General features: G+C 35.6%; 6 protein-coding genes across 6 annotated transcripts; 3 read left to right on the plus strand and 3 right to left on the minus strand.

Moving 5' to 3' along the window:
* Positions 1–2,173: 2,173 nt before the first annotated feature.
* Positions 2,174–2,539, minus strand: LOC140149725 (late histone H2B.2.1-like). The gene has a single exon (XM_072171782.1). It carries the CDS (start codon positions 2,537–2,539, stop codon positions 2,174–2,176), a length of 366 nt encoding a protein of 121 aa, XP_072027883.1.
* Positions 2,540–4,821: 2,282 nt separating this feature from the next.
* On the minus strand, positions 4,822–5,181 carry LOC140149726 (histone H3, embryonic-like). The gene has a single exon (XM_072171784.1). It carries the CDS (start codon positions 5,173–5,175, stop codon positions 4,822–4,824), a length of 354 nt encoding a protein of 117 aa, XP_072027885.1. The 5' UTR covers positions 5,176–5,181.
* A 1,248-nt stretch (positions 5,182–6,429) lies between these two features.
* LOC140149727 (late histone H2A.2.2-like) lies at positions 6,430–6,793 on the plus strand. Its single transcript, XM_072171785.1, is given in 2 exon segments — positions 6,430–6,573; positions 6,575–6,793. Coding segments are annotated over 2 exon segments (363 nt in total).
* A 5,421-nt stretch (positions 6,794–12,214) lies between these two features.
* Positions 12,215–12,877, plus strand: LOC140149728 (histone H1, gonadal-like). Its single transcript, XM_072171786.1, has one exon. It carries the CDS (start codon positions 12,259–12,261, stop codon positions 12,853–12,855), a length of 597 nt encoding a protein of 198 aa, XP_072027887.1. The 5' UTR covers positions 12,215–12,258; the 3' UTR covers positions 12,856–12,877.
* A 2,540-nt stretch (positions 12,878–15,417) lies between these two features.
* LOC140149729 (histone H4) lies at positions 15,418–15,729 on the plus strand. The gene has a single exon (XM_072171787.1). It carries the CDS (start codon positions 15,418–15,420, stop codon positions 15,727–15,729), a length of 312 nt encoding a protein of 103 aa, XP_072027888.1.
* Positions 15,730–16,699: 970 nt separating this feature from the next.
* On the minus strand, positions 16,700–17,065 carry LOC140149730 (late histone H2B.2.1-like). The gene has a single exon (XM_072171788.1). It carries the CDS (start codon positions 17,063–17,065, stop codon positions 16,700–16,702), a length of 366 nt encoding a protein of 121 aa, XP_072027889.1.

A 17,065-nucleotide genomic window follows, 5' to 3' on the forward strand; every position in this document is an offset into this window, starting at 1 on the left:
GCGTATCGCCCTCTACGATCGGCACATTTTTCCTACAACGTCCGCAATGAACCCATAAAAAGGGCATATTTAGGACCGTATTCATCATTTCTTGAACTGACAAGAAAGCAAGTGGTAAAGGAGGAAAAGGACTCGGAAAGGGAGGCGCCAAGCGTCACCGTAAGGTGCTACGTGATAACATCCAGGGTATCACCAAGCCGGCTATCCGCCGTTTGGCTCGCCGTGGTGGTGTCAAACGCATCTCTGGTCTTATCTACGAAGAGACCCGTGGTGTCTTGAAGGTGTTCCTCGAGAACGTCATCCGTGATGCCGTTACATACTGCGAGCACGCCAAAAGAAAGACCGTCACTGCAATGGATGTTGTCTACGCTCTGAAACGTCAGGGACGTACTCTGTACGGATTCGGCGGTTAGATTGTTATGTCTTAAATAACACAAAACGGCTCTTTTAAGAGCCACCAGAACTTCTAAAAAGAGACCAATTGGCTATTAATGTCAAAACTATGTTATCCATGATAAACTGCAGGTAATTTTCAAATTTTACAGATACATTATTCGCATGTGTGAATCGATTATTATAGTAGGCCTATCCTTGTTAACTAATACAATATATCCAGGAAAGTACAATATGATCTTAATAATATGCACGGTTGTAATTGATTTCTTTTGTTGGTAGTTTTAATAATTATTATAATCGATATTCTGTTAATCCCACCAAAAGTTTCGCGTCTTTTTGTGGATAACGAAATAAAAACTTATGCATGTCATTTTCTGACAGATTTATGTTTCATAGTAACAGTGTGAAAAACTTAACTACGGGTCTGTGAGTTGCACAATTGAATTCATTCATAGATTTACGGTAAGCTGTACAAAGACATTGAAGAAAAAAGACAATATTTATATAAAAGTTCATAGTTCATTTAAGAATATGTTCAAAACTATCAAGAAAGTTTTTGATGGTATTTTATTCAATTTTGCCAGATTAATTAAAGGAATCTACTTCAGAATTTTTTCCCTCCATTCGATTCCCAGTTTTCATCTTTATACAATATCATTATTGATTCAACTGCATGAATTGATTACGGATAGCAAATACAAAATAAATGCTTTGAGGGCGGGAACCTTTCTTTTGCAAAGGTTATAGTTATCATGGTTATCATATGTAAGGATAATTTAAGATATGACCGACTGCATAAAATCACCTCTACTTTTATCAAATAAGTCTACACTCCAAGCATTATATTTACCAAGTTTACTTTTATATCCAAATATAATTATACAATTTTCGGTAAGATGCACAAGCCAATGAAAAAAACACTATCTGAGTTATATAAAAGTTCATAGTTCATTTAAAAATATGTTCAAACTGATCAAGAAAGTTTGTTAATGGTATTTAATTCAATTGCGCCAGATCAATTATTAATATTACTTCTGCTTTCCCGCGATTGGATTCCCTGTTGTCATCTTTATACCAATATTATTATTGATTCAACTATTGATTCTCGCTATTCGCAATAAGGGCGCCGCCAGCATGTTTGATATAATCGTGACAATATTTTTTAGTTTGTCAAAATAAAGTGTTACACGCGAATCGATACTCAATAATACTTAATAATGTGATTTGAAATGTGCACAATTATATTTTTCTCTATCGATTTGAGTGTAATACCGTTATATAGACAAACTAAAAAATATTGTCACGTGTTCCTATGTAATAGCATGGTAATATTCGTATTGCGCGGACTTGGATGTCGACCTTTTCCCATGATACATCACGATTTTCCCATGATACATCACGATTACATCGCAAAATCAAGCTGGCGGCGCCCTTATTGCGAATAGCGAGAATTGATTACGAATAGCATATTATGGCAATACAAACGAAACGAATTGTTTTGGCGGGACCTTTTCTTTTGCAATGGTTATAGTTTTCATGGTTATCATGTAAGGGCAATTAAGTTTCGATTTTTTTCTAACCATTTATGATTACAAAAATACAACCGACTGCATAAAATACCTCTACTGTTTCAAATCCGTTTACTCTATAAGCATTTACCATGTATACTTTATATAATTATACAAAGTGAAGTTACCACCGAAACATGTCAATATCTCTTTTTGGAAGATATGGTGGCTCTTAAAAGAGCCTTTAGGTTTGATAGTCGGTACACTATTTACTTGGAGGTAGTGTACTTGGTGACAGCCTTGGTGCCTTCGCTCACGGCGTGTTTGGCCAGCTCACCAGGCAAGAGAAGACGGACAGCAGTCTGGATCTCGCGGCTGCTGATGGTTGCCTTCTTGTTGTAGTTAGCCAAACGGGAAGACTCGCCAGCGATGCGCTCAAAGATATCGTTGACAAAGCTGTTCATGATGCTCATGGCCTTGCTGGAGATACCAGTGTCTGGGTGCACCTGCTTGAGCACCTTGTAGATGTAGATGCCGTAGCTTTCCTTGCGGCGTCTACGCCTGGTGCCGGTTGCTGGACGGCCCTTGGCCTTACCGGCCTTCTTTGCTCCCTTTCCGCTAGTCTTGGCAGGCATGTTGTCGATTAAGTTTCTTCAACACAGAATGACGCGTCCTGAAATACGTACCGTATTTATATTATTCTCTATGCAAATTAGGGATCCTACAATTACAAGTACATGTAACACAATATTGAATCCAGGAATACAAAATTGATTTGCATATTGACAAATCAGCTATAACTAATAAATAATTGATTATGATTCTTAATACATATGTGATGCGATCAAGCAAAATCAGTCGGAACTCGGAAATATTAAATTTTCAGTTTCTTACAAAATAGTAAAAAGCATGTACAAAGCTGCATTTTGCAGGAAACTCTATTGAATTTGAACAACCAGTTCCAAAGATATGAGCAATTACAGAGTTTCCAAAACAATAGGAAACAAAAGGAAATATTACCTTTGTTTAGCTATATCTCAAAATCAATATTTGCGAGTTCCGACTGATTTTGCTTGATCGCATCACATATACGTATTTGAAAAAAGAAAAAAAAACCCACCAGTTTTTACAGGCTTTTGGATTTGACCTGGATTTGTATTGCAGGGAGAAAAAAAACCCCACCAGTTTTTACAGGCTTTTGGTTTGACCTGGATTTGTATTAATTATCTTTTATTAATTATAGGCGTTTCTTTAATACTCTGCTGAGGTCATTCGTCTACCTCAAAATAAATAATTAGAATTCAGCAGTCTTAATTTACTCTGGTCCCGGGCTCTGCTAAAATATATATCCATGCTGCTTTTTCCACAGTTTCATTTATCATCACAAACAAAACTTTGACATGTGATAAATATAATAAATCGTTTTCCGTGAGGACTTTTGATAATGTAAAGTAAGCTTTGATAACTTTATTTGATTTTTACTGAGGGAATTGCTCAATCTTAGGCCGTTTTGGTCTTCCAGCCTTTTCCATAACGTGTTTATATATTTTTGTATCAAATTATTTTTGATGTATTTTATTGTACTGAGTTATGGAAATTAAATATGAATGAAACTAAATCTCAAGGTCCGGAGTCTCTAAGTCATATAGATTTATAAAGTTCATATTGATTTCTAACGGTCATTTTGCACAGGAAAATAAAATAAAATTATAGCGCCAAAAGTTATTGACGCATGTACAGAGGGGTTTGTGCAGACATTTATAAGTGAAGATATATCGCTTTAATACAAAAGCCCTAATTGATATCAACGTTTTTGCAATACAAAAAGGAATGCCTTTCATGAAAGATAATGCCATTAATGTAATTCTTGTACACGGAAGAAAGCAAGTTTAATATGCGTATACTAATCTAAGCATTCCTGAAGCATGCTATACCATTTGTAGTGCAATAAACTGAAAATGTAAATGATTGACTGCAAGTCTTATTTGATTCCATAAATACACAATTGATTAGCATAACGCCTATATTTATAAAGACGGAAGTCAGTTTGGCGAAATTAAAATCATATTACTCCTGTGAAAACAAAAACAAATAAAAATATTTTTGGCAAACATTCTTGCAAAATATTTGTCAACACTCAGAAAACATGTTAGAATGTTTTGCAGCAAGTTTTCAAAACTATTTGTGAATGTTATTAAAACATTTTACACCCTTTATATTTAAACGGTTTCTGTAAAACATTTGGTATTTGCTGGAATATTGATCAAAAAAATATACGAACACCGATTTAAAAGGCGAAATGTTGCGCCAAAATTATTTAACAAGCAGGAAGCAATGCGCTATTTCAGTTGAAATCCATACACCCTATGGAAGACATGACCTTAATACTAGATTCCACACACAGGAGTGTAAATTTTAAATGGAGTTACCTGAATGAATGACTCTATTTGAAATCTACATCCCCTGTGGAAAATGGAATTTAGCTCAATGTTTATTTCCTCTCAATTTTTAATGATACCATTTGAAATTCTGTAGTTATGATATACCATTTTAATGAGAAAATTAAACAAGGTTCTTTTACTTTGAATTTGTTCAAGGCTATTTTCTTTTACACGTGTTCTTTTTTTTTTTTTTTTATCACAATTGTAGGGCAGCTTCTGATAATTTCCCCTAAAATAGAGTTTAACAAAATGTTTATAAAAGCATAATGAATGGTTATCTTAACCACAATATTTAACAAAACTATTAATGACTCACTTACATTTTGTTAGATCAAATTATAAGCACATTGTCATATTCTCTTTTTGGAGTATTTGGTGGCTCTGAAAAGAGCCGGTTGTTTGATGTCAGATAGACAAGATTTAAGCGCGCTCGCCACGGATGCGACGTGCAAGTTGGATGTCCTTTGGCATGATGGTCACACGCTTGGCGTGGATGGCGCACTGTTGGTGTCCTCGAAAAGACCGACCAAGTAAGCTTCGCTAGCCTCCTGGAGAGCCATGACGGCAGAGCTCTGGAAGCGGAGCTCAGTCTTGAAGTCCTGGGCGATTTCACGGACCAGACGTTGGAAGGGGAGCTTGCGGATGAGGAGCTCGGTGCTCTTCTGGTAGCGACGGATCTCACGAAGAGCCACGGTACCGGGCCTGTAACGGTGAGGCTTCTTGACGCCACCGGTAGCTGGGGCGGATTTGCGAGCTGCCTTGGTGGCCAGCTGCTTGCGTGGAGCCTTGCCTCCAGTAGATTTGCGTGCGGTTTGCTTGGTACGTGCCATTTTCTCGAATCGTTTTCACGAAATGATTTCAATTTTAAATTAGTTTTGCCTTTTATACACTTCGTGAGTCAAAATATTGTGCTAAAAGCAAATCAACAATATGATTGGCCAATTAAACAAGCAATCTGATTGGACAACTAGGTAAGATATCTGATTGGTCTACAACGTTGGCGCTTATTGTAAAGATGGATGAGTCGATTGAAAAATCGATACCAAACTTGAATATTGGCTCTGATGGAAACATCACACTTAAGTTAGAATAAATAGAAATTTGAAATGGCAGATATAATGCCTCACAAGAGGAGTATCTAGCAATGTGGCAAAATTCCTGTAACTCATTTTGGGTGACGTTAGCAGAAAAATGAACTATTCAAAATAAGGGTTGCAAACTGGTCTATAAACGAAAAACACATTAGCCACATGTTAACCCTTAATATTCCTACCAAGATATTGACGGCGTAAAAGAAAGTTTAAATTCATTCATATGTTAAACAAACCCCTAAAAGATTTCTAAATTAGTTCTAAATTCAAAAGTCGTACACATAAAAAGTCTGCATCAAAATCTAATTTTGACAAACGTCTTTAAGGTAAACATTCGTTTGTCATAAATTTTAGTACTTGATGTATACATTTGTACCAATCCCATCATTTTCGGAAATATGGACCAAAATATCCAAAAATAAAAACGCTTACCAATTCCGATTGATACATTTATTCATTTATTTTGTCAGATACCAGTCAATTACACTACATATTTTGATCAATGCCACTCGGTGATTGGTCAAAATAAGGATACTTTTGGATGTCTTTTGGCATGATGGTATGGCGCACAGGTTGAAATATTGAAATATTCCTTGTGAGACTTCAGCAGGATCACACAAAAATATATAAAAGAAATGTTCTAATTTCGTTGGTCATTCATTTATATCAACATAGTATTATATTAGTATAATTTACATTTGTACTACTTCCGATTACGCTGCTTCTTCGTAGACGTGTCAAGAAAAACATTGCCAAAACGTATTTAAAAAAGTGAAAGTAGTAATTTTACTTTATCAATACGTCAATATCTTACGAGTATGCAGTCAATACTAAATCTACGTTTTGATCAATGTCACTCGCTGATTGGTCGATATACAGAGAACTAATCCCTTATGAAACTTCGGTAGGATCCCACTAAAACACATATAAGAGACTTGACATTTTTTCTAAGGTTATTAATTTTGTACAACACTGAACAAAATACAATTCATCATGTCTGGACGTGGTAAAGGAGGAAAGTCAAAGAGCAAGGCTAAGAGCCGCTCATCCCGTGCAGGACTTCAGTTCCCCGTTGGCCGTGTGCACCGCTTCTTGAGGAAGGGCAACTATGCCAACCGTGTTGGTGCTGGTGCTCCAGGTCTACTTGGCAGCCGTCATGGAATACCTGACCGCTGAGATCCTTGAGTTGGCTGGCAATGCTGCTCGTGACAACAAGAAGACCAGAATCAACCCACGTCACTTGCAATTGGCTGTCCGTAACGACGAAGAGTTGAACAAGCTTCTTGGAGGCGTCACCATCGCCCAAGGCGGTGTTCTGCCAAACATCCAGGCTGTTCTTCTGCCAAAGAAGAAGTAAACTGACATACTAGTTTACACGTGTAAAGGCTCTTTTAAGAGCCACCATATATTCCAAAAAGAGATCTTGAACTTGTATAACTTCCTTTGTTTGTTTTAAATTATGCCTATGCGTTTTGATTTTTCGATTTATGACATTCTTGGCTTGTTTGAAATAACATACCTGTTGGTTTGTCGCGAAGTATGGACCTATCGGTACACGTTATTTAAAAACAATATAATATTTTGAAGAAAGGGGTCATTGGGTATACAATTTCAAAAAAAAGAGGTTATCGGGTAGAAAATGTGGAAAAAATGGTTTTTATAACATTCAAAAACATTTTTGATACCTTACTACAAGTGTTGATAAAAAAACTTTTTGTTCCAAATCTCCTAAATTTACAATACAAATTTGCTGAAATAAGGAATTTGCAAGTTTCCGCATTATTTTGTGGCATTTTGATGGTACTATTCTAGAAAAAAGGAGTCATTGGGTAGCCGCACCTACAAAATGGGTCATCGGGTATGACATTTTAAAGAAGGTGGTATATTCGACTTCCAAAAAGGGGGTCTATGGAAAGGCACATACCGTCACTTATAAAGTTGAGATGAGTTTTTCATACTCTGTCTCATGTTTTATATTAACAGGTGCAGGTTTCAACAATCAAATTTTCAGGCCTTTTAAAATTTAGTTAAAATTTAATTTAAAATTGCATATAAAATTGCAGAAAAAAAAAAGAAAAGAAAAGTTGAGAAACCACTTTAAGAAATTTTCATTTAACATCTCACCTCTGTTTCAGAAAAGTGAATCTTAATTTGTTTTTATTAATCATCTTTATTTTTCAATTTTTACCCCTTCTGAATTCACTGAGCACTCCCACTCAAGTTTCAAACTGCCCATGAAGCACATTGCGGGCTATTGATCAAAAACTATAAACATCGATTTATCGAAACGTATGTATCTTGTGCCTCCCACGTTCTATAGTATGTGTCTTTTGCTTTATTATGTAGGCCCTTTAGTTTAGTTTATATAGGGTAAAGTGGGGGATTAGGGACTACCATTTTTAGTTTTTATCATAGCTGACTTTTATTTAATACTTGTTTCTTTTTTTAATGGTTGCACTTGATAGACCTGTTATTCAGCTGTGTAGCACAGGAAAAAAAATTGCCAAAAATGCGTTCATTTTCAAACGTCATGGATTTATTTACAGTGATGTCAAGTGGTCCTTATTGCCCCAATGGTGGGGCATTAGGTACCACCAACTAGTATCATGTTTGTTGACCATTTTGAGACCGTTAATCATTCTTAAGAGTTTCTTTTAAAAAGTCTTATATCAGTATGGTGTTTATTTTATGTGAGGAACAACTGAAACATGCAGTCTGTGTCTTTTCAGTCCTCTTCCAAGCCCACAACTTCTCCATATGCTAAATGCCAGAAAACTTTACAAAACATGTACTGGAGTCAACCACAGCCACCTTGACCAATGTCCTCCGGTCCACAATCAGGACATATTTTGTCAGGATCATTTTCATTGTCTGACTTTTTGCTTCTTTGTCTTCTTTTACTGACTTGTTTTTAGGGATCTTATTTTTGTGGACTGGTTTTGACTTCTTGTTCAGTTGTTGCTTCTTCTGGAGTGCAGCAGCATATTGTACATATGGGGCATTAAGGACCACTTCTAACTTCATTATATGGCTATGATTTGACCCTAAAATGTCATAGTTGGGTAAATTAACTTACTATAAGCACATTATGACATAAAATAAGCACAAACTTTAAAAGTTGTGGTCGAACAACCGATTTATACATGGGAAATCACCGATATTTCACTGAAAACGTAGTACGGGGCATTAGGGACCACCAGATATCGCTAAAATCATAAAAATTTTAAAATAAAAGTTTTCTTTAAAAGTACAAATATGGTCTATTTTCTGTTCACTATCTATTTTTACACTACTAATAAGCAAATCTAATATAATCTGTTATACAATTGTGGTCTTAGTGCAATCTTTAAATAAGCACACCATAATCTGTAATTTATTAAGAGGCCTCGCGAAAGTGGTGACATCAGTCGGAAGTCCACTTTCAACATGACATTTTTTCTCTTCAAATCATTTAATGAGACAACTAAATCTATGCTTGCTAGTATGTCCTCTTTCAGATGAAACTATCAAAAGTTGTTGATCTATACCTCATGTGGTAAAAAAGGATGTTAAATGATGTATTTTATCTAGCCCGAGATACTAAAAAGTTCAGCGTGTACTTTGAAGATGTCTGCCAAGATGATGTTTGGGTTAAACTGTGATGAGCAACTTACATGAGTGTTACATAAACACTGATCATTTTTAATGAGTAGCTATTATAAACCACTCTTGCAAGGCGTATTTAAAATAATGGTCAGGATTCCCTAATATGCATAATAATTACTTGTTTATTGGGTGGTACTTAATACCACATGGTACTTAATGCCCCGCTTTACCCTATATGTTCTCATGCTTCATCTGCATGTACTTTCCAGGTGGTTGGGATTTGTTGCTGTTATAGTTGTCTGTTTTTTGTTGTTTATTTGCTTCGGTGTGTTTGTCTAAGAAGACCTAGCAAATATAGAAAGTTGGAAATCATTGGCAAACGGTTGCCAGAAAACGTTTAAATGTCGGGTTATATAAAGAGTATATAAAGGGTATAAAACATTTTCATAACATTCAAAAACATAATGTTATCTAAGTGTTGACAAAATATTAGGCAAAAAATGTTTGCAAAAATATTTAACAATAACATTTTAAAAATAATGTTGTAGTGTGTTTTCATACAAAACGTTTTAAAACGTTTTCATTATCAGTATATAACCCGACAATTAATGTTATTAAACTGTATGTTTTTATCAAAACCAAAACCCCCCAAATATAACCTGTTAAAAACATTTTTAAAACGTTTTGTGTTTGCTGGGGAGTCTGCTTTTTTGGTTTTACATTTTTCTCTGATCGTTATTACAACTTGACTCGTCTTTTCAATGTTGGTATGTTGTTTTGAAACCTTGTATTAAAAATGATCATGATATTGATGTATTAAAAATAAAGACATACACATAAAAAATATGCAAAGACAAAGAAAAGTCTCCTCCTTTCGCCCTCCCCTCTCGGTCTTTCTACCCCCTTTCACTCAATTCCTCTCTATCTCTCCCCCACTCACTGACCCCCTCGCGTCTTTCTCGTTCTCTTGTCATGTGGATATACATGTATTATCATTTCAACGCTTTAAACGCTTTTAATCAAATTTAAAGCATGTTTAAGATTGTGACGCGATAATATTTCGACCTATTTTGGCCTATCCATAACGTGGACAAATTGGACACTAACATAGTAAATTAATATTATACAAAAATAGCGACACAAATCTTTTGACAATTTAAGCTTTGAACCTCCAACATTAAAGTTTTCATAATGATGTTAGTATTTTGATGTACGGGTAAAATCTATTGTTTTATGTTAGTTAATAATCTATTGTATAATATTAATTGATCGTCTTCGTGATTCCTCTTCTAGCTTCCGTAACTAGAATAGAAATAGGCGTGTTTACCATTATAGGGCCTGCTGGGGTGTGTGATTGATATCTTTGTCGGGGAGGGCGGGGGGGGGGCGACGAGGGTGTTGCTCGAGATGCAGAACACTTACCCATTTAGGGTAATCATCAAAATTAGGGACACATATTTGAGGATTAAAACAAATAGATGTTTTAAAGATGCGCGCGTTCGTTTTACGGTGCGAATTTGTCTCGGAGAAATTTACCAATTCATTTCTTCCCCAATTTATATTTTTAACAAAAATATCAGTCAAATTATATGTTTTAAAGGCATTTTTGGCGGAATGTGTGATTCACTGATTTCTTCCCCAATTTATATTTTTAACAAAAATATCAGCCAAATTATATGTTTTAAAGGCATTTTGGGTGGAATGTGTGATTCACTGATTAACACTTTATAATGTAGGTTTGTCAACTTTCGATCATCTCAAGCTTATTTTGACTGATTTTGAGTCTGAGGGCGAAGAGGAAAAACTAAATTCCGCCTTTGATTTCAAAATCTTTGCATACACTGAGACACACTATTTTTTTTACCTTTCTATAGGTCGATTTTACTTTTCTAGCATGTGATTGTCTAATTTTACACCTATCATTTTATGCCTTATAATAATTTCTCATGTATTCTTTGTTAACAATTTGGCAGAAAAAAGCATACGTCATCGACAAATCTATCAGATGAAATACCGGGTACAATCGCAAATAATGTTTATTTTGCACTGAATGAATTTTCCAGATTTTCTAATTCAATAATATTAAAATTCAGAAGTAGAGGAATAAATTCTTTTACCATTAGCTGTAAAAAAATTTGAGAAGTTTAATTTCGAGCTATAATATGAAATTTCATTTAATATTCTAAATACCATTCTGAACTAAGCTCCTGCACCTCAAATCCTGCTTGTACCTCTTTTCAAGCAAAGGACCGTAAACATTATTAAATTCTAATCGAATATCATTTCATAATCTTTACATTTTATCATGAAATAAAGCCGATCCATGTCTTTTTTTCTCAAAATAATCAAGAAGTGATAGGCAAGATGTTCCACAATCCACCACGTTGCCCATGGCTATGACACTGTCTGTCAGAAATACGGTGAAATAACCATGCGTGCTCGAACCAAGTTTGTTTTATACCTATCGTGAAATCACATGTCGGCACATTATGCATTGCCATGATAAAATCTACTTTTTATTCAGTTTTGAAAATGTTAACCATTAGCTTATGATATCACGATGATATATTTTCAACGAAGAAATCAAATCGTTTGTTATCCTGCAAAAAGGGAAAAAACCAAAGCGCGCTAATATCAGACGATGTCCGCCTGACAAGGCAATAAGAAATGGCGCAATTCTGGTGATAAGCGTTTTTGTAGTCACCTCTTTAAACCTTCATATCTCAAGAAAACAAACATAACAGCACTATCCTTTTACAAAGATATACTGCCTATATAATATTTTTGAACATGCATTGACATAATATTGAACAAAATAATATTCTATTGGTGAAATTTGTAAAAATTTGGGGAGAAAATCTGCACTTTGACGAAACAAGTGACAAAATTTGCTTAAATTTGCCGCAATCATACTTAATGTCACAAAATCTATTATTGCTGGAAAGCTTTTGATGTCAGTAAGCTAATAGCATCAAGAAAATTTAAATTTTTGTATTCCACGGAGTCATAAAAACCATTTTAAACAGAGTCACTAGCACAATTTCTTTGAGATTTTGATAAAAACAGCGATGTATAAAGAACGCGGGCTCTTGTGATCGATAAAAGCAGGTGATTACAAGCACGTCCGCAATACGTCAATAAATATATTCTCTAACCGAAGCTTAGTCATTTACAGATTATCTGTATCCCTGTTTACACGTTTCTCATTTTGAGTAGCAAGCCACGTACAACTTCACCATGGTTCAACAAAAGAAGGCGGCTGCCAAGAAGCCAGCAGCTCACCCAACATACCTTGTCATGGTACAAGCAGCCATTGTAGCTCTCAAAGAGAGAGGTGGTACATCAGCTCAGAAGATCAAGAGCTACATTGCCGCCAACTACAAGGTCGACCCAGCTAAGATGAAGGCTCCTCTCAGGGCCGCCCTTAAGAAAGGAGTTGCTAGCGGCGCCCTCGTGCAGGCCTCTGGCAAGGGAGCAAGTGGTAAATTCAAGCTTGGCAAGACGACCGACTCTGCAAAGCAAGCTAAGGCCGCAGAACGCCGCAAGGCTGCCAAGGCCAAGGCTGCAGCAAAGAGAAAGGCGAAGCGTGAGGCTAAGAAGCAGAAGGCTGCTGCAAAGAAGGCTGCTGCCAAGGCCAAGAAGGCAGCAAAGAAGTCCGCGAAGAAGGCAAAGAAGCCCAAGAAGGCAGCAAAGAAGGCAAAGAAGCCAGCCAAGAAGGCAGCCAAGAAGCCAGCCAAGAAAGCAGCAAAGAAGCCAGCAAAGAAGGCAGCAAAGAAGGTAGCAAAGAAGCCAGCAAAGAAGGCAGCAAAGAAGGCGGCACCCAAAAAGAAGTAAACAGCTTACATCAAGCAAACCCAAAGGCTCTTTTTAGGGCCACCCAAATTTTCAAAAAAGAGAAAATGAGTTTTGTGTCAAACTTTGTATTGCTTTTTAAATATTGAAAGTTGTTTGCCTGTACATAATAGAGTATACATGTTAACATGGCTAAGTAAAAAAAGTATTTTTATTTATCTATTTATTTATTTATTTGTTTTTATTATTTACAAATCATCTCCGTTAAGCACTGATGTCACATTCAATTCATACCTTTTTTTTTTGTTCCTTGCCATTAACGATGTTCTACTAATGTAAACCAATCTATTATTACTCCATTTACCGATATCTTAAATTGATCACAATATAGCCAATATTGATCCCGGTCCTAGATCTCAAATATTATAATGGACAACCATAATCGCTCTTGTATAGCGGAAATTGGGGACATTTTTATCATTATTACAATTAATAGGCTTTTTTAGAATATTGTGGAATTCAGAATATCCCGTCGAACGCAAATTTATTTATGCACGCCGGAATATTTCTGATGCCGCAATATTCAAATATCCAAAACAAACAAACAAACAAACAAACAAACAAACAAACACACACACAAACACAAACAAACAAACAAACAAAATAAACAAAAATTTTAGACATTATAAATCTAATGATATCCCAGCAAACACAAAAACGTTTTAAAAACGTTTTAAATAAGTTATATTTGGCTTTTTGGTTTAGGTAAAAACGTTTTAATAACATTAAAATGTCGGGTTATATAAAGGTCATGATAACGTTTTAAAACGTTTTGTATGAAAACACACTACACACAATATTTTTAAATGTTTTCAAAAAATGTTATTGTAAACTATTTTTGCAAACATTTTTGCCAAATATTGTGTCAATAATTATATAACATTATGTTAAAATATTTGAACCCAGCAAACACAGAAATGTTCTTAAAATGTTTTTTTCAAACCTTTTAATAACATTTAAATGTCGGGTTATATAAAGGTCAGGAAAACGTTTTTAAAACGTTATTGAAAATATTTTGGGCAAACATTTTTCGCAAAATATTTTTTCAACTAAAAATAACATTCTGTTTAGAATGTTTTGTATCAAGTTTTCAAGAATGTTTTTGGAATGTTATTAAAACGTTTTTATACCCTTTATATAACCCGACATTTAAATGTTTTCTGTAAAACATTTTTGTTTGCTGAGCAGAAGATTATCAAAAATGTTTTTTAAGGTTATGAAAACGTTTTATACTCTTAATATACCCTTTATATAACCCGACATTTAAACGTTTTCTGACAACCTTTTATAACCTTTTGCGAATGATGTCGAAAACGTTTTGTGTTTGCTGGGATGTACTTACAGTGTATGTAGTTGGCATGACAAGCCGACCTTTTGAATTTAATATATTATATATACATGAAGTTTCCCAAAAAACCTAAAATTTTTAGGTCTAAGTATTTAAGGTCTTTTATGAAATAATGTTTACTTACACCTTGGGCATTTGCAATAATTGTAGATATCATCCGGATCAAACACGGAAATAACATATCGTGAACCTGAGACTTGATTAGGCTAATGGAATTCGATTGTTAGTTTCCTATTGACCTCCCGCATCACCTTTTCAATTTGACCAAAACTTTCATTATTTTTTATAAAAAAAAGTCAATTATCTGCAAATTGAGATGGAAATAATCAAAATTGAAACTCTCAAAATGTCTGACATCCCCTGTTGATCATAATCAGCAGTTTTTCTTAGTTGTATGGGTAGAGGATGTGGTAAATAATGGAAATTTACGGATTACCGCATCATGTTTCTAGTGATCACAAAAATTGCAAATTTCTTTTCATTTTAAGAAAAAAAATCAAATCTTTTCTCAATCTGTTGCAAAATGTCTGTAATGATGATCTAAGCATGGACCTGTTTTGAAATGGTCTTTCATCAACAATGGGGTGTATACTTTGGTACTGGTGGGGTACCTAAATTTGGAGAAAGCTGTTCATAATATCATTGCTTTTGTTGACATAACGGATAATGAAAAGAGACCGAATAATGAAATAGCGACCTCGTCCTTTTTTTTTTATCATCCAATCGGAAACTAATAATTGAGTTCCATTGGTCTTAAGTACAAAGAAGCGACAAACTTAGAAGGAAAGTTGATTCCACGAAAAAACACTGCTCTGGAAATAGCTAAGCTTATGAGATTCGGATTTACACATTCGGGTAGTTAGTTTCTGGTCGTGGTCGCGCGATAATCTGGTTGTGCGAGGACTCTGATCAGAGGAGTAGAAGTGCACATAACATTTGCCCTTTGGTTTTGAAGGTAGCTACATAATTATACAAATCGCATGAGCTAATATAATATGATCGAAATTTGATCAATAAGTCCTTAAGAAGTCAATATTTTTTTAGCTTATTCATTATTAACGCGGTAGTAGTGTTAACGCGAAATGCGTATCGCCCTCTACGATAGGCACATTTTCCCTACAACGTCCGCAATGAACCCATAAAAGGGGTATATTTTGGACCATATTCATCATTTCTTGAACTGACAAGAAAGCATAATGTCTGGACGTGGTAAAGGAGGAAAAGGACTCGGAAAGGGAGGCGCCAAGCGTCACCGTAAGGTGTTGCGTGATAACATCCAGGGTATCACCAAGCCTGCTATCCGCCGTTTGGCTCGCCGTGGTGGTGTCAAACGCATCTCTGGTCTTATCTACGAAGAGACCCGTGGTGTCTTGAAGGTGTTCCTCGAGAACGTCATCCGTGATGCCGTTACATACTGCGAGCACGCCAAGAGAAAGACCGTCACAGCAATGGATGTTGTCTACGCTCTGAAACGCCAGGGACGTACTCTGTACGGATTCGGCGGTTAGATTGCTACGTCTTTAATAACACAAAAACGGCTCTTTTAAGAGCCACCAGAACTTCTAAAAAGAGACCAATTGGTTATATATGTCAAAACTATGTTGTCTATGAAAAACTGCAGGTAATTTTTAAATTTTACGGCATTATTCGCATGTATGAATTAATCATTATAGTAGCTAATACAATATATCAAGGAAACTACAACAAGGTCTTTAATATGCACGGTTGTATTTGCTTTTTTGTTTTAGTAATTTTAATATTATAATCGATATTCTGTTAACTCCACAAAAAGTTTCGCGTCTTTTGTAGATAACGAAATAAACACTTAATATGCATGTCAATTTCTGGTGGATGTTTGTTTCATAACAGTGTGGATAACTTAACTGGTCTGTGAATTGCACAATTTGAATTCATTGATAGATTTTCGGTAAGATACAAAACAATGAAAACAAAAGACAATCTTTATATAAAAGTTTCCATTTAAAATGTGTTTAAACCTATCCAGAAAGTTATTTGAATGGTATTTTATTCAATTTTGACAAGTCAATTATTATTGTGCTCTATAACTTTCCCGCGATTGGATTCCCTGTTGTCGTCTTGATACCAATATCATTATTGATTCACCTACACGAATTGATTACTGATAGCAAATTATGGTAATACAAACGAAATGTTTAGGCGGGACCTTTTCTTTTGCAATGGTTATAGTTATCATGATTATTATGTAAGTGTTATTAAGTTCCAAATGTTTCGATTTTTTTCGAATCATTTTTCGAATGATTACAAAAATACGACCGACTGCATAAAATCACCTCTACTATTTCAAATAAGTTTACTCGCCAAGCATCTACCATGTTTACTTTTATATCAAAATATAATTATACAAAGTATAAGTACCATCGAAACATGTCAATATCTATTTTTGGAAGATATGGTGGCTCTTAAAAGAGCCTTTGGGTTTGATAGTCGGTACACTATTTACTTGGAGGTAGTGTACTTGGTGACAGCCTTGGTGCCTTCGCTCACGGCGTGTTTGGCAAGCTCACCAGGCAAGAGAAGACGGACAGCAGTCTGGATCTCGCGGCTGCTGATGGTTGCCTTCTTGTTGTAGTTAGCCAAACGGGAAGACTCGCCAGCGATGCGCTCGAAGATATCGTTAACAAAGCTGTTCATGATGCTCATGGCCTTGCTGGAGATACCAGTGTCTGGGTGCACCTGCTTGAGCACCTTGTAGATGTAGATGCCGTAGCTTTCCTTGCGGCGTCTACGCCTGGTGCCGGTTGCTGGACGGCCCTTGGCCTTACCGGCCTTCTTTGCTCCCTTTCCGCTAGTCTTGGCAGGCAT

This window comes from Amphiura filiformis, chromosome 4, assembly GCF_039555335.1.
Source record: "Amphiura filiformis chromosome 4, Afil_fr2py, whole genome shotgun sequence".
In the NCBI taxonomy this organism is placed as follows: Eukaryota; Metazoa; Echinodermata; class Ophiuroidea; order Amphilepidida; family Amphiuridae; genus Amphiura; species Amphiura filiformis.

Bases quoted from the DNA above. Each gene is read 5' to 3' on its own strand.
- LOC140149729 (XM_072171787.1), top strand. From the start codon at position 15,418: ATGTCTGGACGTGGTAAAGGAGGAAAAGGACTCGGAAAGGGAGGCGCC.
- LOC140149726 (XM_072171784.1), bottom strand. From the start codon at position 5,175: ATGGCACGTACCAAGCAAACCGCACGCAAATCTACTGGAGGCAAGGCT.
- LOC140149728 (XM_072171786.1), top strand. From the start codon at position 12,259: ATGGTTCAACAAAAGAAGGCGGCTGCCAAGAAGCCAGCAGCTCACCCA.
- LOC140149725 (XM_072171782.1), bottom strand. From the start codon at position 2,539: ATGCCTGCCAAGACTAGCGGAAAGGGAGCAAAGAAGGCCGGTAAGGCC.
- LOC140149730 (XM_072171788.1), bottom strand. From the start codon at position 17,065: ATGCCTGCCAAGACTAGCGGAAAGGGAGCAAAGAAGGCCGGTAAGGCC.